The sequence below is a fragment of the Pseudophryne corroboree genome, chromosome 1 (genome assembly GCF_028390025.1).
Source record: "Pseudophryne corroboree isolate aPseCor3 chromosome 1, aPseCor3.hap2, whole genome shotgun sequence".
NCBI lineage: Eukaryota > Metazoa > Chordata > Amphibia > Anura > Myobatrachidae > Pseudophryne > Pseudophryne corroboree.
In genome coordinates this window covers 485,293,609-485,321,236 of record NC_086444.1, presented here as the reverse complement: position 1 = coordinate 485,321,236, position 27,628 = coordinate 485,293,609, and the positions used below count along the sequence as shown (strand labels likewise).

At 41.9% G+C, this 27,628-nt stretch overlaps 1 protein-coding gene across 1 annotated transcript in view; it reads right to left on the bottom strand.

The window, feature by feature from the left end:
- The window catches only part of KIF27 (kinesin family member 27), a 183,998-nt gene that overhangs the window by 63,356 nt on the left and 93,014 nt on the right, over nt 1–27,628 (bottom strand). The window contains exons 3-11 of the mRNA XM_063913799.1: nt 27,315–27,515; nt 26,010–26,962; nt 18,738–18,881; nt 16,230–16,418; nt 15,024–15,205; nt 14,644–14,744; nt 14,395–14,550; nt 10,805–11,010; nt 5,799–5,996 (exon numbers count right to left, since the gene is read on the bottom strand). Coding sequence (XP_063769869.1) covers nt 5,799–5,996; nt 10,805–11,010; nt 14,395–14,550; nt 14,644–14,744; nt 15,024–15,205; nt 16,230–16,418; nt 18,738–18,881; nt 26,010–26,962; nt 27,315–27,515 — 2,330 coding nt within the window. The remainder of the gene's footprint in view (nt 1–5,798; nt 5,997–10,804; nt 11,011–14,394; nt 14,551–14,643; nt 14,745–15,023; nt 15,206–16,229; nt 16,419–18,737; nt 18,882–26,009; nt 26,963–27,314; nt 27,516–27,628) is intronic.

Sequence of the window (27,628 nt, the reverse complement as noted above, 5' to 3'; positions counted from 1 at the left end):
TAATGAATTTTGTCCTAAAACATTTTTCACATCGCAAGGAATTTTAACATATTAAAAATAAAAGTGATATTTTAGATTTATTCTCTTTCTATAGTGCACCAACCAAGAGACAATCCTTTCCTTTCCTTTATTGTTTCCCATTTCTATTGTCTATGGCAGCACCCCCAGGTTTCAATTTAAATAATAATTCATCATATATACAATTGGGGATTTGATATTACAATTATAACGATTTAATATTCAATAATTGACTAGCGCAGAAGACACCCATTCCCCTTTTCCTTTATTTTAGTAAAGAAATCCAACAGTGAAGATTTGCCCCAGGCACGGGATTCCACTTGAAGGACCTTAGCTTATTTCTTTATTTTGATATAAGGGTTTAGTCGCCCTAATTCGGACTTCCCCATATGTAGTCCTATAGGTACGCCCATTACATGATCTAGCCTCTGAGTCTTCTTGTAGTACTACTGTTTGCAAGCATGTTTTAGTTTTTTTGTGTTTTCTCTATGATGTTTACTTCTTGCGTAATATCCTTCATATTATTGTGATGTCTGCCTGGGTTCACCTCTCAGCGGTGACTTTGTTTTTTGTGGATTTCCCCATATAGTTACTTTTGGATTTCAAAATGTTTTTCTGTTTGTCATTGGTTGTGTTCTTTATGCCCTCGATAGCTCATTATATTTTTAGTTAACTCTCTGAGGACACTGTTTATTAATGTTTATTATTGTTGTTCGCCAATTTTTTTCTCCTGCTTAGCTACCAATTTGGAGGAGGTCGAGGCACACATCCCCCTAGTGTGCTCCCTACCACCAATATTTTTATCTCAGAGACATGGGACCATCTACGTTTTTTTTCTCTGCCTTACTTTTAAGGCTTCCCTATTTCTTTCTACGTTTTATTTTCTTATCTTCCTTTACATTCTCCGACACTCTGCTTTTTTCCTACTCTTCCCCTTCATCTTTCTCTTTTTTCTTCGGTACTGTCCCCCTGATCCGATCTATATTGCCTTTTCAATTTACGGATAATATTCCCACATGGCTCCTGCACTTTGTGTAATCTCCATTAATGCAAGGGGTCTCAACATCCCCAATCCCTTCGCTCCTTTCGAGCTAACAAAGCTGACATAGTGCTTGTCCAAGAGACACACTTCCGCCACGCTTCATCTTCGCCTCAGCTTAAAAATAGATTTTTCCCTACCGCTTACTACAGTAAGTATACCCAATCAAAAGTCTAAGGGGATGGCAACTCTGTTTGCTGCTCACTTACCCGTCACTAAATGCAATGTCCACCGTTTGGAGCAGGGGAGATGCCTTTTGATGGTTTGCACTATTTTTAACACAATTTTTACTATTGTAAATATTTATGCGCCTAACCAAGGACAATTACAGTTTTTGGAAAGGATCTTCGATGGGATTGATTCTCTTAAACAGGGAATTTTAATTGTGGGGGGAGGGGTGTGTGTGATTTTAATCGGGCTCTTGACCCTCAGCTAGCTGTCTCCTCTGGTTCCTCATCTGTTCTGAGTAGTTTGTCAAGAAGGTTGAGGCGCCTACTCTACACTCACCAGCTGTCTGACGCTTGGAGAATCCTCCATCCTTCTAATCGAGATTTTACACATTACTCTGTCCCACACCGTTCTTATTCTAGGATAGATTACATTCTTTTAGATCACAGACATCTTTAGTTGGTCCAAGACGCTTCTATAGGCCCGACGACTTGGTCGGACCACGCACCAGTTCGTCTTGACCTGGCGCTTGGTACCCCCGACCCCACCTTCCGCTCTTGGTGATTCAACAAATCGCTTCTGTACGATCCCTATTGTAAAGCTCAATTGGGAGAAACCTTAGATATATTTCTAGAAACCAACATTACTAAAGCCTTACCACCTGGGAAGCCCAAAAATGTGTAGTATGTGGCAAATGTATAAAATTGGGGTCCTATCTTAAGAAACAGAGGCAGGGTCAGATTGATGGGCTCCTACGCCAAATTCAACTACTGGAATGCTCCCACAAAAACTCCTTTTCATCTGATATATATGCGGATCTTGTTTCGGCCCGTTCATCACTCAACAAATTGCTCTTAGATATACTATCGCTGGGGGAACAAACCCGGCAAGATGCTGGCTAGGGCCTTACGCTCACAGAGGACACTTTCATATATTTCCTCTATTAAAAACGAGCAAGGCTTCACTTTGCACAATACAGATGGAATAGCTGAGGCGTTTTGCTCTTATTACTCTTCATTATATAATCTACCCACTCCTGTGGATTTCACGGATATGGACGGGAAAAAAAAAGCCATTCACTCTTACCTTATGAAAATTGGTTTTCCCAAACTCACTGCTGAAGCTAGTGAAAATCTTGAGAAACCCTTTTCCTCTCTGGAACTTAAAGAGGCTATTAAATCAACTCCATCCGGAAACAGCCCGGGCCAAAATGGCTTCACCTTTACCTACTACAAAGCCTTCAGGGACAAGTTAATTCCCTTATTTTTGGAAGCCTGCAACACAGTCTCAGATAATACGCCTTTTTCTCGTCAATCTCTGGACGCCCACATTACCGTTCTTCCTAAATCTGGTAAGGACCCCTCCCTATGTCCCAGCTACCGGCCTATCTCTCTCCTCACCACTGACATAAAACTTTTTGCAAAAATTCTTGCAAACACATTCAAATGCCTTTTGCCATCCCTCATAGATACTGACCAAGTGGGTTTTGTCCCTGGCCGTGAGGCTAAGGACAATACCTCCAAGATAATATCTCTCATTCATTACATATCCTCGGATGATTCTCCCGCTACCCTGTTATCTACAGATGCCGAAAAGGCATTAGTTAGGGTTGATTGGGGTTTCATGGCTGGTCTGTTGGGACATTTGCGATTGGGTCTTGCATGCCTCCAATATCTTAGCCCTATGCAATTCCCCAACAGCTAGAATTAGGATTAATGGTTCTCTGTCAGGCTCTTTTACTATTCATAATGGTACCCGACAGGGATGTCCACTTTAACCCTTAATATTCATCCTTTGTATGGAGGCTATGGCGAGGGCGATTAGGCTTAATGCTAACATTTCAGGAATCAAGATACAGGCTAATGAACACAAACTCGCTCTCTTTGCCGACGATTTATTAGCCACTATTGCAAATCCCGTAATCTCCCTTCCATTTTTGGGGACCTTTCCAATTTTAAAATAAAATTATTCCAAGTCGGTTGCCTTGAATATCACGTCTCCTCCTTCAATGGTGTCGGGGCTTAAAATGGCATTTCCTTTCTCCTGGGACTCCTCTCAACTTAAATATCTAGGGGTTACTATTACCAGAGATTCTTCACACCTATTTGAATCCAATCTTACCCCATTATTGGTTAGAGTATGCTCTGATCTCCAGACCTGGAAGTCAAAACCGTTTTCTTGGTTTGGGAGACTGGTTATACTTAAAATGAACTCTCTCCCTAAAATTCTCTTTTTATTGCAGACTCTTCCTATCAATATCCCCTTGAAATGGTTCAAAGATATCCAAACACTAATTAGAGATTTCCTTTGGGGTGGAAAACGACCCCGTCTGAGGTTTAGTTTGATGTTTAGACAGAAAGATAGGGGCGGGATTCGTCTCCTTAATATTCAGGGGTATTATCAGGCTTGTCATTTGAGCAGGACCAGATTAATCTAAACAGTGGGTTCAGATAGAAAAACTATGCTCTGTCAATTCCTATAGCTATAGCCCTATGGCTTCCCACTCTTTCTAACCCTTCCCATCCTACTGTTGGCCCGACTTTAACGTGCTGTAAGTCAGTCAGGAAATTGCAGTCTGTATCTTCTTTGACATCATCCTACCTTTTCTTCTTGTTCAATGTTCGTTTCTTCCCAGGTTTGAATATAAAGGCATTCCATTCCTGGTATGACAAGTTCCTCTTGCGTGCTGGACAGTTGGTGAGTGGGGATGGGACTGCATCTTTCTCGGATTTATGGAATAGGTGGGGTTGGTCTTCGGGAGACTTCTGGCGATACCTACAGGTTTTCGCCATTTTTTTGCAATCGTTTGACCCACTAAAATCCTGGTAATCTGTTCTGATACCCTTTGAACGCCTCTGTGCTAGTTCAGAAGACCCAACCCATTCTATTTACAAGATATACAATATCCTACTGGCAGACTCTAGTGTGGTCCTACATCCTTTTACTCAGGTGTGGAATACAGAACTGGGTGCCGACCTAGGCGAAGACCAGTGGGAAAAAAATCTTTAAATTAGCTCATTCCTGCTCTGCCAGCATGTTAATAATTGAGACCCAATATAAACTAATTTCTAGATGGTATAGGTGCCCTGATACTCTCTCCAAAATATGACTGGATGTCCCTAACGTTTGTTGGCGATATTCCAATGGACTGGGGAACCCATTTCACATTTGATGGCTCTGTCCTGTCATCCAACCCTATTGGAAAGAGGTTCTTTCCTTCTCTGCAACAATAATGGGGGGAAATGTCCCAACAGATCTGCTGTTCTGGCTTTTCCACTTCTCCTCTGGATCCATCTCAAGCTACAAAAAATAATTAATATGTCACCTAAACAATGCATCAAAAGCAGTTATTCCTGTTCGTTGGCGCTCTCCCTCTCCTCCAATGGTGTTAGACTGGTTCCACAGGATTGACCTGTACATGGAAATGGACGACATAATGTCCTCTGACAATGGCTACACACATTTTCTAGATACTTGGTTTAGATGGTTGGCCTTTAAAAAGATTCCTCTATATTTAAGAAGATTCTTACTAATGGCCATCAACAGTCCCCCTAAGCGTACCCCTACTTACATAAGATTGAATCTCACCGATTTTACTTTTTTCGGTTATTTCTTTCCTCCCTCTCGTCTCCTCTCTCTCTCAATTTCTTCTGGTTTTACTTGTACTATTTGAGAATTTGGCTCATTGACTTCAAAATTTTTTTTTTTAAATATCTTTGAAGCCAGGCTTGTTTACATCTCTGTTATTTTTATTGGATACTATTACTGTCTAATAGGTTGTTCAGGTGGATTATCTGCAGGTACAGGTTGAGTATCCCTTATCCAAAATGCTTGGGACCAGAGGTATTTTGGATATCGGATTTTTCCGTATTTTGGAATAATTGCATACCATAATGAGATATCATGGCAATGGGACCTAAATCTAAGCACAGAATGCATTTATGTTTCATATACACCTTATACACACAGCCTGAAGGTCATTTTAGCCAATATTTTTTATAACTTTGTGCATTAAACAAAGTGTGTCTACATTCACACAATTCATTTATGTTTCATATACACCTTATACACACAGCCTAAAGGTCATTTAATACAATATTTTTAATAACTTTGTGTATTAAACAAAGGTTGTGTACATTGAGCCATCAAAAAACAAAGGTTTCACTATTTCACTCTCACTCAAAAAAGTCCGTATTTCGGAATATTCCGTATTTCGGAATATTTGGATATGGGATACTCAACCTGTATCTAGACCATAAAGCAAGCCTATAACATGATTACTGTTTCCGACGTCAGTTCTAACTACTGATGTTCTATGTACCTACCTTGTTACGCCCCCCAAAAAAATCAATAAAATAGAATTTGCATTCAATACACATTCATGTAATATTCATTCTCATTTTAATGTTTGAAATATTAATGCTCGCACACAAATGAATGCTTGTTACTCATCAGGAACGAATACAGAATAGTTTAGGCTATAAAAGACATTCTCTCTAATATGTGAGAGGTTATGGTTAGATCACAAACCTTGAAGTCACAAAATTATATTAAATTAATCCTGATCACTTACCTTGATCTGTTGCTGGTCTTTTTGTACAGCTAACTCCAGTTTCTTCTTTTTCTCGGTTCCATCTTTCAGTTTTTTTTGTAACTGAGACTGTTGTTGTCGCATGTTAAATACATTTTGTTGAAGATCAGATACACACTTCTCATTCTGCACGGAAAGGGTTGCCAGTCTCTTTGTGTCCTGCTGCTTCTTCTGTAGCACCTGACAAGTAAATTAAATAAACCAGTGATTTGTACGGGAGCCGTAAGGTTACAACTGAGAGTGTGTGAGATGCAGTGGTGCACACACCTTTATGGACATGTAGGTTTTTGTGATGTAAAGTATGACATCAAGATAAATCATATCACACCCTTTTATACTTTAAATGAGACTTTGAAATTAACAAACGTCAAGTGAAAGTTAAATGGACAATTTTTAGACAATTTATACAATAATCTGATTGTCCAAATTTTATCATAACGAGACTACAGCTGTGTTCAGCATAAACAAACCACATTCAAAGCAAATGTTCAAAAGTAAACTGGTATATACTTGCCAGCAGGGATTAGTGATGAAGGTACCGATCAGGAAAGGAGTATAAAAGGACTGCATAGGTAATATATGTACTATGGCACACTGAAGATGAACATCAATAAATGGAGAAAATGTGGCACAACAGCAACAGTGCCAACAATAATTTGTCTATCCAAAGATGCTGATGGTACAAGGAGAAATCAGACCAAGAAGACTACTAAGATATATATGAAAACATTAAAGGAGATACAGAAATTCTGCATGTCAGGTATGGAGTAGGGTGACAAGATCATAGCCATGTCTCACAAAAAAGAACATCCAAGTTTCTCTAAATTTTCCATTAAAATGTATTCAATATCAAAATGTCTTGGGGTCAGATAAGATCAAGCTTAATTTAAAAACATATATATGGCACAAAGGTGTTGGGGCCGGGAGACGGGCACTGGGGATCCTGGCAGTCAGCATACAGACCCCGGGATCCCAGCAGAAGAATGCTGGCGGGGAGCACAACAAAGCCCCTTGCGGACTCGTTGTGCTCGCCACGCAGCGGGCTCGGTGGCACGCCACAGGTTCTATTCCCACTCAATGGGTGCCGTGGACACCCACGAGTGGGAATAGTGCCTGTGGGTCGGCATTCTATGTGCCAGCATTGTGATTGTTCGGGATCCTGGCGTCAGCATGGTGACCGCTTGGATCCCGAGCGCCGTTCACATAACCGGATCCCGGCACAAAGACACCACTCAACACCAAAAGAACAGTGCAGCTGCTGTGAAGCATTTCAGACTCCTTGCTAAACCTGGGAAAGGGCCTATTGTAATAGTAGTTACCATCCTGACATCACTCTTTGTGTCCTCAATAAAACTTGCCCAGGTGTCATTCTTAAGTGAAAACTGTGCTTTGCTCTGAATCCAAATCATGTTCCATACATCTAAGAAACATATCCAGAATACACAAATAGTTACTAGGTATGTGCAAGCAGTGCTGTCGCACAGAGCTCAGGGGGCCGCACCATCGCTGCCCCAGGGCCCTTGCTTTTGGCTAGCAGGAAGATTGGAATGGCATACTTAGGACACTTCGGGCAGTGCCGAATTTCTCTGTGCTGACAGGTGCACTACCGCCGTTACACCGCTGCACATATACTACATAAGATACTGCAAAAGCTTTCATTAATGCACTCATTATCATGTGCATTTATTAATGTAATAACTGGACTAAATACACTTTCACCTCTACAATCCATCTTGAAGGCAGCAGCAAGACTAAATGTTAATAAATAAATAAAACAGGAGAGAAAGCATAATGAAATGCTTCATATAGCAAATGCTTTGGCATACAACCTGATGGGATTTATCAGAAAGCAGATGATGAAGAGGAATTTAATTTTCCAACATGATACAAACCAAAAGAACACATGTAAAATAACCAAGGAATGACTTCAAAAAATAAAGATCAATGCCTTGGAATGACCCAGACGTCAATCCATTAAACATGTGGAACAAGAATACAAAGGGCACTGCACAGGAGTTCCCCTCACAATCTGATGGACTTTAGACTTAAAAACACTCCAGAAAGTATTAGCTTGTACGTGTATACATGCCTATGCAACCATAGTACAGGTTGAATCTCCCTTATCCAAAATGCATGGAACCAGAAGTACTTTGGATTTCAAAGTTTTTCCGTATTTTGGAATATTTGCATGCCATAATAAGATATGTTGGGGATGGAACCCAAGACTGAACACAAAATGCATTCCATATACACATAGCCTGAAGGCAAGTTTATAAAATACTTTTTAATAATTCTGTGCATAAAACAAAGTTTGTGTAAATTGAAGCATCATAAAGCAAAGATGTCACTATCTCAGTTTCACTAAAAAAAAGTTTTGGATTTCGGAATATTGTGGCTATTTGATTTTCGGATGTGGGAGAATCAACCTTTAATGTTGTTTTTTTTATTATCACTTTTCTCTCTTAATATTGTCCATTTCATTTTATCTACATTTTCGTTGATTTCAAGTTCACATTAAAAGATGGAAACAAGTCTGACATAATTTACTCTGGTAACAGACATTACAACACACAAACATGAAATGCACAGTTTTAACAGGTCAACTAGTCAAATTCTTAACCAAGTTTGGTTTAATTTGATGATGACAGGTTCACTTTATGTTTGTTAAATGCAGTAGTGGGGAAAATATTGTAAGGAATTCTAAGGGATTGCATACAGGAGTATCTGCAGACCACTAAGATTATTAGCAAGAACCAGCATGTGTTTGTGAGGGACAGATCATGTCAAACTAACTTAGTTAACTTCTACGAGGAACTGAGCGATAATCTTGACCAAGGAAAACCAGTGGATGTGGTCTACTTAGATTTTGCAAAAGCCTTCGATACAGTGCCTCACAGGAGATTAATCATCAAATTAAAAGAGCTTGGTCTAGGAAAAACTGTTTGTACATGGATAAGTAACTGGCCGGACAACAGGGCACAGCGAGTAGTGGTGAACGGGAAGTCCTCAAGCTGGACACCAGTAGTCAGCGGAATACCACAGGGGTCCGTACTCGGGCCACTACTGTTCAACATATTGATCAATGACCTAGAAATAGGCCTGGAAAGCACAGTGTCAATCTTTGCAGATGATACTAAACTGTGTAGGGTAATTAATTCAGAAATAGATGTGGAGTCTCTGCAGAATTACCTATCTAAACTTGAAATCTGGGCGTCTAAATGTAGAATGAGGTTCAATATAGAAAAATGCAAGGTTATGCATTTCGGGACTAAAAACAAACTTGCATCCTACATATTAAACGGGGAAAGTCTAGGGGTAACAGTTTTGGAAGAAGATTTGGGGGTACTCATTAATAAACTTAATAACCGTATACAATGTCAAAGAGCAGTAAAGAAGGCAAGCAAGGTGTTAGCGTGCATAAAACGGGGAATTGAGACAAGGGACGAGGATGTAATTCTGCCGCTGTACAAATCATTGGTACGTCCGCACCTGGAATATTGTGTTCAGTTTTGGGCACCACTGTATAAAAAAGATAGCGGTGAACTCAAAAGGGTTCAAAGGTGAGCTACTAAATTGATTAAAGGGCTAGAGGGACTGGATTAGGAGGAAAGGCTTACTAGGTTGTACATGTATACACTTGAAAAGAGGCGTCTAAGAGGAGACATTACTAATGTCTTCAAATAGGTAAAGGGGCACTACAAAGAGTTATCAGAGGAATTATTTATTAAAAGAACTGTGTTTAGGACACGTGGGCACTCGCTGAGGCTGGAGGAGAGGAAATTCCGTACGCAACGGAGGAAAGGGTTCCTCACTGTTAGGTAAGAAGGATTTGGAATTCCTTGCCAGGGAAGGTGGTAATGGTGGACTCTGCAAATGCATTTAAAAGGGGATTGGATTAATTTCTGATTGAAAAGGATATCCAAGGTTACAACATTTAAATATTGACGTTGTTAATCCGGGTGTAACATGATTTGTAGTTGTTAACTAGTCATAAAACATTCTTCAGCAGGTACAGTAAAATCAACTCAACTTAATACAAAATACAGGTTGAACGCGATGGGAATTTTGCCTCTTTTCAACCTCAATTACTATGTTACTAGTACATCAAACATATATAGGGGTTTATTCAATTGATGTCTGACGGAAAGGATCCGACATTTCAGTATCTGTTCCCGACAATGCCAATCCGACATTTTTTAAAGTCGGATTGACATTCTCGGAAACGGGGCTAAAACCTGTCAGATTTGGCCGTGAATCCGACAAAACACGTAGATCTGCGGCTAATGCACTGATCAACGTGCTTTCCGACAAGTCAGATTTTCTGACTTGGGAGAATGATTGAATAGGTCTAATCTGGATTCGACCTTAAACGCCCATTTTTCCGACAAGTCGAGAAATCCGACTTGAATTGAATACACCCCGTAGCATACATTATTATTTATTGTAATGGGAGGATTATTTGCATCACTGTTCTTCTCTATGATATCATTTATATAAGGCCAATGGAGACTATTTAACACATATACACAGGGGCGCGTTAACAGAGAAGGTGTGCCCCCTCCTCTGCATGGCGCAGTAGTCTCCGGCAATGTGTCGGGGTCTACTGTGCATGCGCAGGTCTCCGAAAACGTGGTCTCCGCAGGTCTCCGAAAACATGGTGCCTGCCATGTTCTGGAGACCAATTTGGCTACTGTGCATGCGCGGCAGCCATTTTGGCTGCGATTTTCGACGTGAGAGCAGTGCCCAACGCTGGACTCCGGAAAGGCGAGTGTTAAAATATGGATGCAGTGTGTGCGGTGTGGGCCCCCCCGGCCCTATGGGCCCGTGTGCATGGCACAGATTGCACCCATTATAGAAACACCAATGCATATACCGTACATATAGCTTTTGAATAGTTTAGCTAGCAAACAAGTCAGCAATGCATCACAAAACTAAACCAGTTAATATTTTGAAATCACAGAGCAGCAGTCTATGCTTATTTACTTTACCTGCATTTTTAATTTTGCAGCTTCCATTTTCTTATTGAAATCTTTCTGTAATTTTGCCTTCTGTGTCAGATCTCTCAGTTCTTTATTCTCCAGCTCCTGTAGCTGTTTCTGTGCTTCAGCCAATTCAGTTTTTGCCTGTTCTGCATCTTGCTGTAGCCGAGTTATCTTCTGCAAATACTGCTTGTTCATGGACTGAGCATCATTACCTTAAGCCACAAATATCATAATGACCAGTTGCAGTTTAAGCAAACACTGTTTTGATAATACGATACGTAATCCTGAAAACTGTCATTAGACCAATTAAAAATCACATAAATGTATCAAAGGCAAAATTAAACTGGAAAAAAAAAAAAACAATCCAAACCTCAAAGTTTTGGCTACACAATTTCGTTTTTGGTGTAAACTAGAAGTCACTTTTCTCCCATATAGTGTTTTCCTGTCCCTTTTTTCTACACTGACTTCAATGGATGCTTTGGGCCAGATGTAATGGAGTCTGAGTACAAGGCATGGTTACGCCTTGTAAATGAACGCCCCTTTAAAAAAAATATCTGAGTTCTGCCGGCATCCCATACAGAGGCCAAACTGGGACTCCGTTATATCCGGCCTTTGCCGTATCTATCAAAGGTACCAAAGTTGATGTTAGGAAATGTGCATAGTAAATGACTCCTTGTTACCAACCGTAACATCTGAACATAAATCTAATTATGAGTGCTTGACGTGTGACATTAAATACCATTGATTTAAGTGATCATTTTTGAAATTCAGAAATTTAGTCTAGTATACATAGAATAATTAAAGGCATTTAAAGGTCTTTGATCTGTGAGCATTCAGAGGGCCATCTGGATAGAAAAGTTCATTAAATCTATAACCATTTATTCATTTATATTTTTATCAGTTTGAGTTTTATTATCTGAAAAGGATTTGGAAAGAATAAGAACCACTTGAGAAATGATAGTACTTCTGATGAAGTGCTCTGAAAGATTAAACTCTTAACATGTAAAGGCAAGGTCTAGAGAGGTTGAACTGTTCTGGATTATTCTTTTTCCACTTTAAATGATACAGCACTGACGCAAAGACTTCTGAATGGAACAAAAATACCATTTTGGCTATTATAATGGTATTACAATAGTCAGAGTAGAGTAATGTTTCTAAGCAAAGTACAGAACTTGCTTTAATGGGACATAGAACTAATAAGTATACATATGACACGTCTACAGATGCCCTGAATCAGTGATCTCCAACCCGTAGCTCGCGAGCTACTGGTAGCTCGCTGTAGTATTTTCGGTAGCTCACAGAGCGCACGGGATTGGGCAGTCACTGGCACTCCTTCTCCCTTCATTTTTAATATGGTGCCGGGTGTCAGCCAATCAGAGCTCGTGAACCAGCAGTGGCGGCACCTGATTGGCTGCCGGACCGCGAGTTTTGATTGGCTCACATACCGGCACCATATTTTAAATGCCCGCCGCCGATGGAGACTCTGTCACCCTCACCGCAGCCGCTCTCTGGACCTCACAGGAGAGGCGCGCGCTGCGCTTTCCTCCCATTCCGTCCCTCATACAGGAGGAGCAGCACCGGCGGCAGTGGAAGAAGCCAGCAAGGGTTGGCACTGTATCGGACACTGCGGGGGGGGGGGGGGGGGGGGGCATTTTAAATGGCACTGCGGGGGGATTTGTATCTGGCACTGGTGGGGGCATGTTATCTGGCACTGGTGGGGGCATGTTATCTGGCACTGCTGGGGGGCATTATTTGTGTATCTGGCACTGCTGGGAGGCATTGTTTGTGTATCTGGCACTGCTGAGGGGCATTATTTGTGTATCCGGAACTACGCAGTGGTGGCATTACTTGTAGTTGTGAGACCACACCCACTTTTGTGAGGCCACACCCACTTTCACGGGAATGCACGCGCATTGGGGGTAAGGGGGTAGCTCCTTCAGAGGTTTTATTTTCCGAAAGTAGCTCACACCCCAATTAACGTTGGAGACCACTGCCCTAAATATTGCTATGTTTTCATGAACTCCAACAGTTATGTGTGCCGCTTAATGAGAAGCTCAAAAAAAACATTCACATCTACCAAAGAGAATAAAGGTAGCTCATGCAATAGAAAAGTTATACCTATACTTGCTACAAAAAAAGCAACACAGAAGTTTATATGGGATCTATATAGTAATTCGCTAAGGTCTGTCCCATCTCTGACATGCACAGTGGAAGCCAGTTCATGTTCCACAGGAGCCAATGGCTGCTACTGCAGTGAGCAATGGAACATACCTTAGGCATAGTGGACAGAGGACCACTCTACGGCACCAGGAAAAGGGTTAAGTAAGGGAAGGAGCGGGGGGTGAGAACAGGTGATGCTAAAGGTGGCAGATGCCAGGTCCCTTTACCAGTTAACTATGTAGACAAAGTGATTAGACACTCCCGCACAAGCGAAATGGTGTGCTCCTGCAGCTGACACGAGATGCAATGATTAGATCATTTGATAACGAAATAGCTTGCCAGAAGGGGCTAACAGAGTTTGAAAATAGGATCATCGTTGGCTGCTCGATTGGAGGTTTGAGTGTGAGAAGCATTGGGGATGTAAGCAAGGTTCCTACATCCATTGGGTCTTTAGTTATTAATGCATGGAAGAATAGTGGTCATTGCAGGAAAGCACCTTGCCCTGGAATACCCCCAAAACTGCAAAACAGGGACCGGAGAGTGCTAACGAGGAAGATGCGAAAGGACAGGGGTCATCCCATGTATACCATTGCACACAAGTTCTAAATGGCCACTAATGTGCTGGTTCCGACAAGAACATTTTGTAGGGAGGCCCATGCACATGGATATTATGGACAAGCATCTGCTCATAAACCGCTAATCATAAAGAAAAATGTAGCCCAGTGCTTATGATGGTGTAAAGAGCGCAAAAACTGGACAGTGGAACAATGGAAGCGAGTGTTATGGAGTGACGAATCACAATTTACACTTTTCAGATCAGATGGACGTGTTTGGGTTTGCAGATTGCCAGGAGAATGCCTGATGCAGAGTGTACAGGATCTACAGTAAAGCATGGATGTGGCAGTGTTACGCTGTGGGACTGTTTCAGGTGGGTTGACATGGGTCCACTAGCTGTAATGCATAATCACAGTAACTCTGAGAAGTATAGAGAGATGTTCTCAATAACTCTGCGTTACTTACATTTTGGCAGTTCTATTAAAACAAATGTTTTTATCAGGGCGGCAATGCCACCTGCCATGTTTCCAGGGTGACGCTGGGCTGGTATACAGAAAATTGGTGACCCGGATGGACTGGCCAGCTCAGAGTCCAGATCTTAACCCATTGAGTCACAGTTGGTCATTGTACTTAAGGCAGAATGGCAAAAAAATACCGCCTGCTGTTATCCAGGAACTTGTGGACAGTTTGCCAAAAAGAGTGTCTGCAGTAATCACTGCACGTAGTGCACCATACAAAGTACAGACGTCAATAAAATCTTGTTGGTGTATTTGTTGTCAGTGTCAAATCACTTTTGTCAACATAGTGTAGGTCGTTAGAGTTCATATTATAACCAAGTTTCTTTTTTTTTAAGTTCATATCGGAGCATGAATGACACTTACTAGTTTTCACAAGTTCAGTAATAAGCTCCTCTTTCATTCTAATATTTATGGTTAGCTCCCTCATCTTCTGTTTTACCTCTGCAAACCGAAGTTCACTGTTTTTTAGTTTCTTTAGATTACCAATTTGGCTTTCTCGAATGGATTCCATAGTGGTTCCTGCAAAAAGAAGATGAAGCACAAATTATAACCCATAGTGCATATAATTAATTCTGCCTTTAAATTTGTAACCTAATCTCATGATAACATTACCAGCTAAATCATCATTGTTTATGGAAGATTGTTTTGCAACATTATTAAATTCTTCTGTTTCTGGTCCATGCCCTCGGGTCCACGTCCGATTTATGGAACGTCTGCAGTAAAAATTACAAACAAACTATTCATTGTGCAAATATAAGCATATAATGTATATAAGGAGTTAATGACTATAGGCCAACTATGACAAACTACATATAATAAAGATTCAATGTATAAAATTATTCAGTGAAACACAATTCAGTAGTTTGCTGCTATGTATCCTATACCAATGGTACATTTGTAAAAAAAAACTTAGATTTACTTTAGAGTTTGATTTTGTTTTTAATTCAGTGTTACTTTATTATTATAAGTTTGTGCATGAGACTATTAATTACCTAAATGGAGATTTCTTCCTATTGTCTTTGTTTGTCTTCTCTACCTCTTCATCACTTTGATCTGAGAACTTTTCATGCAAAACTTCATCTTGTTCTTCTATTAAATCCAAAAGCATCTGACTACGGGTTCGAAACCCGGCCACCACTCGGTCCAAGGAGTATGAGGGAGGACTGGTACGCACCTATGGTGGGAAAAAGGTAACCAAGTGTAAGGTACTCTAGATCCAATTGTTCAGGATGGTTTTATTGTTTGCAATTGCATGCTAAATTTGTAGCCCTCCTGATAATATTATCTACAGCTCTTAAAAAACAGACATAGAAGCCCATTATGTATCCTACATATTTAACTTCTAAGTATTATATTATTAGTAATATTAGTATAATATTCTGCCAATACAAAACAAATAAATGATCTTCATAGATTACGATGGAACATTAAGCAACATAAAGGGAAATCCTACATTTTTATACGACATTGTTAGTACATATCAAAGCGACATTATGCATCCTACTCTACCGTTTCTTATAGTTTGCAAACACATAATAGCATGGTTAGCATTATTGTTTCACAGCACTCAGGTCTTGAGTTGAATTCCCACCACGGCTTTAAGTGTGGAGCTTGTATATACTCCCCGTGCTTGTGTGTGGGTTTTCTCTGGTTACTCTGATGTCCTCCCACAATCCAAATATATACCGTAGGTTAGTTGGTTCTCAACAAAAATTAACCCTAGTTTGTGTGTGTGCACGCATATGTGGTAAGCTCCATATAGATTGTAAGCTCCACTGAGGCAGAGACTGATGTGGTTGGCTAAATATAAGCTGTAGAGAGCGGTGCAATATGTGTGTGCTATATAAATGTCAGTAAATAAATAATAAAATAAACAGAACATTTATACCGCCAATGGTGAAACAGCACCATTATAAGGGGTCTCTTAAGTGAAAAGTGTGGAGAAGTTGCCCATGGCATCCAATCAGCTGTTCTGTATAACTTTATAGAATGCACTTTATAAATGTTACCTCAACACTGATTGGTTGCCATGGGCAACTTCTCCACTGGCTCACTTCTCCACTTTTTTTAAGGCTTTATGAATAGACCCCTTAGACTCCAGTTATTCCCCAAGGATTCATTTCCACAGCACAAAGCAAAACCAACATGTATATGGGTGACTGAAGTACTGAAAGCGCAAAACCTGGAGTGTGTCTTACCTTCCTAGGTTCTAATACATTAGTGGACTCCTTGAAGCTTGAAAAGAGCATCTCAGATTGGTGACCCAGTGGGACACTGTAAGGTCTCTTAGATACTAATTCCTGCTCCTTCACAGCTCCTTGTGACAGTTCTTCCATTTTGTATTTCAATTCATCAATAAGGATTTGTTGTTCCACAAGCTTTTCAGTCTGGTGTAACACAATGAGATTATTTCACTAATATGATTATCTATTATTGGAATACGAGGTCACAATAATGATGAAAAACATATCCAAGAAATATTTAAGGTTGTAATTAGGTTTGTGTAATTAAAAATAAGTTAATGCGGCAGATACCATAGTAGCGTGTGTCACAGGAACCATAAATTACACAATAACAAGGAAATGCTGTAGTTCTTAAACTAGAAAATGACAGTGTTTTGTTTCCTGTGTGAAATCTGTTAGGTACTGTTTACATAAAGGACTGTTTCTTCTGCTTTATGTTCCATCAGAAGACACAATGGGCACTCCTTCTATCAGCAGCACAGCACACCTTCGTTTTGTACTGCTGCTTCTCAATGGCTCACTACTGAGCAGGTGTTCCGAGAGGTGCAGTGTATGAGAAATGTAAATGGTGTATAAAAGTCCAACCTTCTACTCTTTTCATTAAAATAAGCATTTTGAGTTTCTCCTAAAAAACTGTTATTATTGTATTTGGCATTTTTGGACGTGTAAAGTTTTACTACATTGATCTGAGTGCATGTAGAAATTCATTTCTCCATCGATGTGCTGTGTTGGAAAGATTCTAAGGGTGTGTACACACGGTGAGATCCTTGCTATGCCCGATTTTCACTTGCGATTTCTCTTGAACTCCCCGGAGCCCAGCACCACCGATTTTGACTAACTTTTCTTGAGATATGGACTATGTGTGCTTACGATTTTGGCTTATGTGAGATTTTGGCTTATGTGAGATGTCATTGACATGTGAGATGAACTAGATAGTACACCCATCTAGCAGGGATTGACTTGCCTGCATAGTCTATCTTTTCTTGCGATGCCGACCTGGCGGGACTGCGCATCGGGATCGCAAGGTGACTTTCACCTTGCGATCTGCACTAACTTTTCTTGCGATTTTGGCTATATAGTCAAAATCGAAAGAAAATATCTCACTGTGTGTACACACCCTTACACTGGTTGAAATGTGCATAGAAATAAATGATCTCTCTCAAAAGTGCACATGGAAGGTGCAAAATGCATCCCATCAAAAGTATAGGGATGACTTGTGACCTGTTCTTACATAGCAGAGAGGCTATTGACTTACTGCAAAACAGGAGAGGTCTGCCTGGGACGCACCTTCTACAACCCTGCCACCTAATTTAAAAGACCATGACCTGCATAATGAATTCTTGTTTCTCTAACCAAGTGCAAAACTAGGTGCTACTCCATACTTCTAACCAGCCCTCAACTGTGCCAAACTCACCCACGGTGGAGACTTTTGCACAATCGCAGAAGCAGTGTTATCAAGGTGTCGGCATACTTATCTACTTACACATAAATATGAATGCAAACTAAGAGTATTATTATTGTCATTGATGTGTAAGGTACCAGGTAAACCACACAAGCAGGAGCAACAAGTTAGATCAAATAAATGCAAGTGTGAACACAATGGGCAGGGAGGACCCTGCACATAAGAGAGCTTATAGCCTGGTGGTTTCATATAGGAGTCTCAATGATTCCTTATCATGTGATGTGAATATATACAGAATCCTGCTATAAAAGAATCCGCCAAATTCTGGACCAAGGGCCTAATTCAAAGTTGACTGCAAAACAAAATTTTCCTCTAATGGGCAAAACCATGTGCACTGCAGGTGGGGCAGATATAACATGTGCAGAGAGAGTTAGATTTGGGTGGGGTAAATACTAGAGATGAGCGGATTCGGTTTTACTCGGTTCTCAAAACGGCATCTTATTGGCTCACGGATGTCACGTGTTTTGGATAGCCAATAAGATGCCGTTTTGAGAACCGAGTAAAACCGAATCCGCTCATCTCTAGTAAATACTGGCTGCTTTAATTTTACACTGCAATTTAGATTTCAGTTAGAACACACCCCACCCAAATCTAACTCTCTCTGCACATGTTATATCTGCCCCACCTGCAGTGCACATGGTTTTGCCCATTAGAGGAAAATTTTGTTTTGTAATAAACCTTGAATTAGGCCCCAAATCTGAATTAAATTTTAAGCATTAAAAGTCAAAACCTACATTTTACTAAAAATGCTTAGTATACAAGAGAATCCTGACCTGAATCCTAACTTTAGAGCTCACTAATGGCAAGAAAGAAGATGTAAAGTTTCACCATTTAAAATTAGTGTCATGAAGCAAAGAAAATAAATACATTTCAAAACACATTTTGTTACAAAAGTGACTTCGAATGGAGAAATATAGTAGAAAAAAATGCCATTAATTTAGAATGTGTCTATACAAATGATAATATGGTGTAATAGGTATAGTATTATCTCTATACTGTACCTGCAGATTCTTGGCACGCTCGGTTTCTTGTAAAGACTTCTGACAATCTAAATTTTCATCCAGCAAAGTCTGAACTTTTTCTTGTAACTCCTTAAATTCCAATTCCTTCCTAGCAAACAGTTCTTCATCTGTTGAGAGGGCGTCCTTACAAGAACAGTTGTGTAGAATAGTAAGCAAGCCATGGTAGCCATCAATATAATTTTTTTTACTTAAAAATCACATTTGCTAATTTAGGATATGTAGCTGTATACAAACAAAAGAAATGCGCCCTAAGCACTAATGAAGACGAAACAATAATTCAAAATTCTAATGCTCTTCTCTACCAAACAACGTAAATATGCAAAATTAGTTATAATGCAAGTAATTCCACTTTTCACCCAGTAATTATTTAAACCTTAGGAATACTCAAAATTAGGTAGGCAATAAATTCCATAATCCAAAATTTCCCTTTGAGACTTTTTAACTATGGTCTATTCAGCAAATTTTAGCACGAATATAACCAGGAGACTTTGGCACCCTGCCCATAGGTGTACCACTAATTCTATGAATAGCAAAGATTTCATCAACGATGCAGCTTCAGAGGCCAAAGAAGAGTATAAAGCAGTTGCTTAGAAACCTCTATAGTACTGTACAAATAGCTGGCTTTTTCCATGATTCTTGAGTGAATAGAATCTCTGTCCATGATCAACGAGTGCTGGATTATTAAATACATAATTGTACGCAGGTAATTACTGCAAAGCCTGTTCCAGGTGGGCATTGGTTGGGCAATAGGTAAATGAAAATAAAAGGGTGTATTACATTTGATTTGAATAACAAGGGTGGACTTTTTAAAAATAATTATTTCTATTCTATTTTAGAGGTTGAATTCCCTAGGCCATCTTAGAACTAACTGTAGGTTCATTTACTTATGTTTTTTCACTCAGGTTATTATATATGACAATCTTTCTCTTTTGAGATAAGCTCTGCCCTTCCATCCTCTTACACAGTAATGTTAGATAATTAGTTTCTCTTCAATCTTTTTTATTTTTTTATCTCTCCCAATACTATTAATCCCAGCAACAGCAACTCCTTTTATAATATTATGGCACTGAAGCATTAAAAAATGGCCAGCAAAGGCTAACTTTACTTATTAAAGAATAGTCAAAAATAGGATTTTGATAACCTACCGGTAAATCCTTTTCTCCTAGTCCGTAGAGGATGCTGGGGACGACATCAATACCATGGGGTATAGACGGGATCCGCAGGAGACATGGGCACGCTAAAGACTTTTCATTGGGTGTGAACTGGCTCCTCCCTCTATGCCCCTCTTCCAGACCTCAGCTGTAGGAACTGTGCCCAGGGAGACTGACATTTCGAGGAAAGGAATTACTTAACTAGTGGTGAGATATCTACCAACTCACACCCTCAACCATGCCGCACACATGGCATTCAACATAACACACGCCAACAGGCATGAACTAATTGCAGCAACATGCTGAAACCAAGATAACACAACTTGTGTAACTGTAATAACTAAACTGCAGGTAAAGTACGCACTGGGACGGGCGTCCAGCATCCTCTACGGACTAGGAGAAAAGGATTTACCGGTAGGTTATCAAAGTCCTATTTTCTCTTACGTCCTAGAGGATGCTGGGGACGACATCAAGACCATGGGGTCTATACCAAAGCTCCAGTACGGGCGGGAGAGTGCGGATGACTCTGCAGCATCGATTGACCAAACTTTAGGTCCTCATCGGCCAAGGTGTCAAACTTGTAGAACTTAGCAAATGTGTTTGACCCTGACCAAGTAGCTGCTCGCCAAAGTTGTAATGCCGAGACCCCCCGGGCAGCCGCCCAGGATGAGCCCACCTTCCTAGTGGAGTGGGCCTTTATCGACGTCGGTAACGGCAATCCAGCCGTCGTATGAGCTTGCTGAATCGTATTCCTAATCCAACGTGCAATAGTCTGCTTGGAAGCAGGACAGCCAATCTTGTTGCGATCATACAGGACAAACCGAGCCTCTGTTTTCCGTATACGAGCTGTTCAAACAACATAGATTTTCAAAGCTCTAACCACATCTAGAGACTTTGAATCAGTGAATGTGTCAGTAACTACTGGCACCACAATAGGTTGGTTTATGTGAAAAGCAGAAACCACCTTTGGAAAAAAATGTTGGCGAGTTCGCAACTCTGCCCTATCTTCATGGAAAATCAGGTAAGGGCTCTTGTGAGACAAGGCCCCCAAATCCGACACCCGCCTTGCGGATGCCAATGCCAAAAGCATCACCACTTTCCAAGTGAGAAACTTCAACTCTATCTCTTGTAGAGGCTCAAACCAATCCGATTAAAGGAACTGCAATACCACGTTAAGGTCCCATTCGAGGCACGAATGGAGGCTGGATGTGCAGAACCCCTTTCACGAAGGTCTGAACCTCTGGAAGAGAGGCCAATTGTTTTTGGAAGAACACTGACAAGGCCGAAATCTGGACCTTGATTGATCCCAATCGTAGGCCCGTCTCCACACCATCCTGCAAAAAATGGAGAAAACGTCCTAAGTGAAACTCTTCCATAGGAGCTTTCTTGGATTCACACCAAGACACATATTTTCTCCAAATACGGTGGTAATGTTTTGACGTTACTCCCTTTCTGGCCTCAATAAGGGTGGGGATGACCTCCTTAGGAATACCCTTCCTGGCTAGGATACGGCGCTCAACAGCCATGCCGTCAAACGTAGCCGTGGTAAGTCTTGGTACACACACGGCCCCTGCTGCAGCAGGTCCTCCAGAGGAGGAAGAGGCCGAGGATCTCCTATGAGTAACTGCTGAAGATCTGGGTACCAAGCCCTTCTTGGCCAGTCTGGGGCAATGAAGATTGCTCGAACCCGTGTCTTTCTTATGATCCTGAGTACTTTTGGGATCAGCGGAAGTGGAGGGAAAACATACACTGACGGAAACACCCACTGGGTCACCAGTGCATCCACTGCTACTGCTTGAGGGTCTCTCGACCTGGAACAGTATCTCTGTAGCTTCTTGTTGAGACGAGACGCCATCATGTCTATTTGAGGAACTCCCCAAAGACTTGTCACCTCTGCGAAGACTTCTTGGTGGAGGCCCCACTCTCCTGGATGGAGATCGTGTCTGCTGAGGAAGTCTGCTTCCCAGTTGTCTACTCCCGGAATGAATATTGCCGACAGAGCTTGTAGATGTTTTTCTGCCCAGCGGAGGATTATTGTCGCCTCTGCCATTGCCGCTCTGCTTTTCGTTCCGCCCTGCCTGTTTATGTATGCGACTGCTGTTACATTGTCCGCCTGGATCTGCAGAGGACGGTCTTGAAGAAGATGTACCGCTTGTTGAAGGCCGTTGTAAATGGCTCTCAGCTCCAGAACGTTTATGTGAAGGCAGGCTTCCTGTTGTGACCAACGTCCCTGGAAGTTTTCTCCCTGAGAGACTGCTCCCCAGCCTCGGAGACTTGCATACGTGGTTACTAGGACCCAGTCCTGAATCCCGAACCTGCGTCCCTCTAGCACAGGCATTCCCAACCACGGTCCTCAAGGCACACCAACAGTGCAGGTTTTAGTGATATCCAGGCTGCAGCACAGATGGTTAAATCAAAATAACTGAGCTACTAATTAAGTCACCTGTGCTGCAGCCTGGATATCACTAAAACCTGCACTGTTAGTGTGCCTTGAGGACCGTGGTTGGGAATGCCTGCTCTAGCAGGTGAGAGCTGTGCAACCACCACAGGAGTGAAATCCTGGTTTTGGACGACAGGATTATCTTTCTGTGCATGTGTAGGTGTGACCCCGACCACTTGTCCAACAGGTCCCACTGGAATACTCTGGCATGGAACCTGCCAAACTGTATGGCCTCGTAGGCCGCCACCATTGCACTGATGGATCGACATACTTGATGGTTTCAATATCTGTTTTACCATTTTCTGGATTTCCAGAGCCTTTTCCACCTGAAGAAATACTCTCTGAACTTCTGTGTCCAGAATCATCCCGAGGAAAGACAACCTTGTCGTCGGTTCCAACTGTGACTTTGGGTAATTTATGATCCACCCGTGTTGTTGGAGTATTGACAGGGAGAGGGATATGTTTTGTAATAACTGCTCCCTGGATCTCGCCTTTATCAGGAGGTCGTCCAGATAAGGGATTATACTGACTCCTTTCTGACGAAGGAGGACCATCATCTCCGCCATCACCTTGGTGAATACCCTCGGCGCCGTGGAGGGACCGAAAGGTAACGTCTGGAATTGGTAATGGAAATCCTGAATCGCGAATCTCAGATAAGCCTGGTGAGGAGGATAAATGGGAACATGCAGGTAAGCATCCTTTATGTCCACCGACACTTAGTCCTCCTCCTCCAGACTGGCAATCCCCGCCCGAAGTGATTCCATCTTGAATTTGAACCTTTTCTGGAAGAAATTCAGATCTTTTAGATTTAGGATCGGTCTGACCGAGCCGTCCGGCTTCGGAACAACAAAGAGGCTTGAATAAAAACCCCGCCCTTGTTGTGACAACGGTACCAGGACTATAACCTGGTCTTGACATCATTTTTGGATTGCCGCTGTTACTGCTTCTCTCTCTGGTGGAGAAGCTGGCAAGGTCGATTTTAAAAATCGGCATGGGGGAACGTCTTGAAACTCTAGTTTGTATCCCTGGGATACTATTTGCAACACCCAGGGATCCAGGCCAGACAGAATCCAATCCTGGCTGAAGAGTCTGAGACATGCCTCCACCCGAGCGGTCTCCCGCAAGGGAGTTCCAGCGTCATGCTGGGGATTTGGCAGAATTAGGGGTAGACTTCTGCTCTTGGGAACCTGGAGCCGGTGTGGGCTTCTTTCCCCTTCCCCTACCTGCAAAGAAGGGGGAACCTCTCGCCTTTTTGTATTTATTGGGCCGAAAGGACTGCATTTGCCGGTGCAGGCGCAGAGGGCAAAAATGTTGACTTACCAGCGGTAGCCGCCGAGACTAACGCATCCAGGCCATCGCCAAATAAGGCCTCACCTTTATATGGGAGAGCCTCCATGTTTCTTTAGGAATCTGCATCCGCGTTCCACTGGCGAATCCATAACGCCCGCCTAGCCGATACTGCCACGGTAGCGGCTTGTGAACTCAAGAGTCCAATATCCTTCATTGCTTCCAGCATGTAGGTGGCAGCGTCCTTGATATTCCCTAACTTAAGGAGTATCTCCTCTTTATCAATCGTGTCAATTTCTGATGACACGCTTTCTGACCATTTTTCAATAGCGCGACTCACCCATGCGCAGGCAATAGTGGGCCTGAGCAGTGTATCATTGGTAACATAAATGGATTTCAATGTCGTTTCCATTTTGCGGTCTGCCGGCTCTTTAAGAGAAGCCGTGCCAGGAGCAGGGAGAATTACCTTCTTTGTCAACCTGGAAAGTGCACTGTTTAACACAGGAGGAGACTCCCATTTTTTCCTGTCTTCAACCGGGAAAGGATAAGCTATGTGAATCCTTTTGGGAATACAATTTTTTTTATCAGGATTCACCCACATCCCTTCAAACAGAGCATTTAGTTCGTGTGAAGGAGGGATTGTGACTTTGGATTTATTTTCCTTACATAAATAAGCTTTCTCCTGAGGTACAGGAGTGCTTTCTGTAACCTCCAACACGTCCCCTATAGCCACAATCATATATTGTATACTTTTTGCCAATTTATGATCTATCTCTCAGGATTCACTATTGTCGACACAAGAATCAGAATCCGTGTCGGTATCAGTGTTTACAACATTTGCAAATGGTCTCTTATGTGACCCAGTGGGGCCGCCCACATAAGGAATAACAGCATCCTGAAAAATTACGCCGCACAGTAGCACCACTACACCAGGTAGAGACCCTTTTACACCTCACGGCGGACAGATTCCTCTTTTTACACATTACGGCAGACAGCGTCCCATTTTTACACATTGCGGCAGGCAGATTCCCCATTTTTACACATTGCGGCAGGCAGATTCCCCCTTTTTACACATTGCGGCAGACAGTCCCAAGAAAGACAGAAAGAAAGACAGACAGAATTATACTTACCCTCTTCGCTGGCTCAGGCTCCTTGGTGCAGCTTCTGGTCACGATTCCCGGGAAGAAGAGAAGGAGGAGAAGGGAGCCGCAGCAGCGCTGTGTTATTGGTTGAGGAGCTGCTGCTGCTGCCCCTCTGCTACACTATAGGCTGTTCTCGGAAGACAGCCTATAGTGAAGCAGAGGGACAGCAGCAGCGCCTCAACCAGTAACAAAGCGCTGCTGCGGCTCCCTCCTCCACCTCCCTCTCCTCCTTCTCCCCCGTGCCGCTGCAGTGCGCTCCTCTCCTCTCTGGGCGGCTGTGTGCTGCGGGCAGCGATTGCCCGCAGCACACAGCGGCATGTAATGAGTCAGTTTGACTCATTACATGCTTTGGGCCCCTGGACAGAGGCGGGCCCCAGTGCAACGCACTGGTTGCACTGGCGGTAGTTCCGCCTCTGGGCCACCTACATTTGGCGAGTACAGTAAGTGCCTGTTTATATAATTGCCATTCTTTTTTTTCTTTTTTTGCAATCAGACACATGGTATTATTTATACGGGGTCAAGAATAGGTGTAAATGCACTGATGGTGAGGAAAGTCACCAGAACTTGCTTCTGTCCAATTGCAAATGAACCCTGTCACTGATAGGTGCTATATTTGTTGCTCATGAATATATGATGCTTTAGTGTTCATGATTTAGCAATTTTAAAACATTTTACAAACAGGACAGAGTTCTTTCTGCTGTATTACTATTAGAATTTTTGAAACTTTATTGATGCACAATAGTGAATGAGTATTTTGCCAGCAAAACAAACTGCTACAAACAAGCGTGTGTATGTGACAAATGGCAGGTGTATACCTGATACAAATGCTGGCGACGGAGAGGGGTGGTCTTCAGTATGCCGGCTGTCGGGATCCCGGCGCACAGTATACCGGCGCCGGAATCCCGACAGCCGGCATACCGACACTTATTCTCCCTCGTGGGGGTCCACGACCCCTCTGGAGGGAGAATAAATAGCGTGCCACCGTGCCCGCAGCGAGCCCGCAAGGGGCTCATTTGCGCTCGCCACACTGTCGGTAAGCCGGCGGTCGGGCTCCCGGCGCCGGTATGCTGGTCGCTGGGAGCCCTACCGCCGGCATACCATACCACACCCACAGAGAGCGGTATATGTTTTTAAGATCTGAAAATACAGTACTCTATTTCTGCATGTTTGGCTTTTTTCCATTGTATTCAGTATAGGAAAAATAAATCTATATAGATGTAGGATAGAATACCTGGCATTTCTTCAGTTCTCTTTTCAGCTGCAGTATTGTAATATGATGTGGCTCTTCTCTACTACCAGTAACTTCACTGACACTTCCAGACATGGTGGTAATCTCACTTCTTAGTTCTTCTGCCACAATTAGCCAACTCTGAATTCTACTCTTTTGGGATATTGTAAGAGTAGACACGTCCTTAAATTCATGGATCAAAGCTAAAGCTTCTTCTGTACAGTGACGATGGTTAAAACACTCTAACTGGAACTGTGCTAGTTGTTCTTCCAGTGCCCGAATCTTATTTTTCTCCTGACTCCAGTCTTGAGACACTTGGCTTATTCGACTTACCCTGCTCTGCTGGTTCTGCAAAGCTTCCCGCAGTGCCTTTATTTCCAGTTCCATTTCATCAAATCTATCCCAATCAGGGTTATAATTTACTACTGGCTTGTTCTTGATGTTCCTGGCTCGGTTAGCATATTTAAGAGAATTTAAAGATTCATCAAAATCAGACGTAGAAGGACTAATACAAGTTATCATTACAGTTTTGGCATTTCCACCTAAGGAGTCTTTAAGAATCCGAGTAATCTTAGCATCCCTGTAAGGTACATGTGCATTTTTTCTCTTTGGGTCAGCAAGTGCACTTATCACATTTCCCAGGGCAAGTAAGCCACTGTTGATCTGAATTGACTCTTTAAATCTTTCTCCAGTGTTCCCGGTTTTGGTCACTCTCTCTGAGCCTGCTAGGTCCACAAAGTGAAATTTCGAAACAATCATCTGAGCTGAACTTGTAGACTCATTGTCAGTGTTTTTGTCCCTTTGTTGGCATACAGTAATAGAAAAGATTGCATGGGAGCGGCTGGAGTGTTCATTCATTTGAGTGGCGCTGGTGTGACGAGCGGCACTACCGGAATCTAGAAGACTCATCACTTCATCTGCACTTTCCACTTGGCATTCCTTGGCACCAACAATAACTTGAGAGATCAAGAAAAAATACAGATAACTTTTAAATATAACGCTCAATATAGAAAAATGCAACATAAATATGTATATGCAAGCACTTAAAATTGCATTACAGATGGAGTAGGCCTGATTGTAGCATGTGGCTCACACTGCAATCCAGTTGGATTATTAATACCACCCCATTTCCAAAATGGGCTGTTGCCTGTTGTTATGTTAAGATTTACAAGTAAATTGCTACAAAATGTAAAATGAAATCTGTTCCATGAGAACAATGAACAGTAACTTTTTGTGGTATAAGTGAGAGAGCCAGATAAAATACAACTGCCACTAAAGAAATTATACTGTAGATAAGAAAATAAACACCTGTGTTTCCCTTTTCATCTTCCCGGATGTGAATGTCCTTCACATTTGTTTCAAGTTCCAAGAGATCCCGCAGGTCTTCTTTGTACACCTCTATGTAAGATAACTTAACACTGAAATCTATGTTTTGATTTTCAGAGATTATTAGGAAAAGCTCTTGGATGGTCCGTGGTATTATACCTTTCTCGTCATCTGCAACAGAAGCTGACAAAAATAACATATTATATATAATACAGAATATTTAGTACAGTAATGTAAAATGACAAAAAGCACTATATACTGTATACTTTTCTATTATTCAAAAACATGCTTAGTTC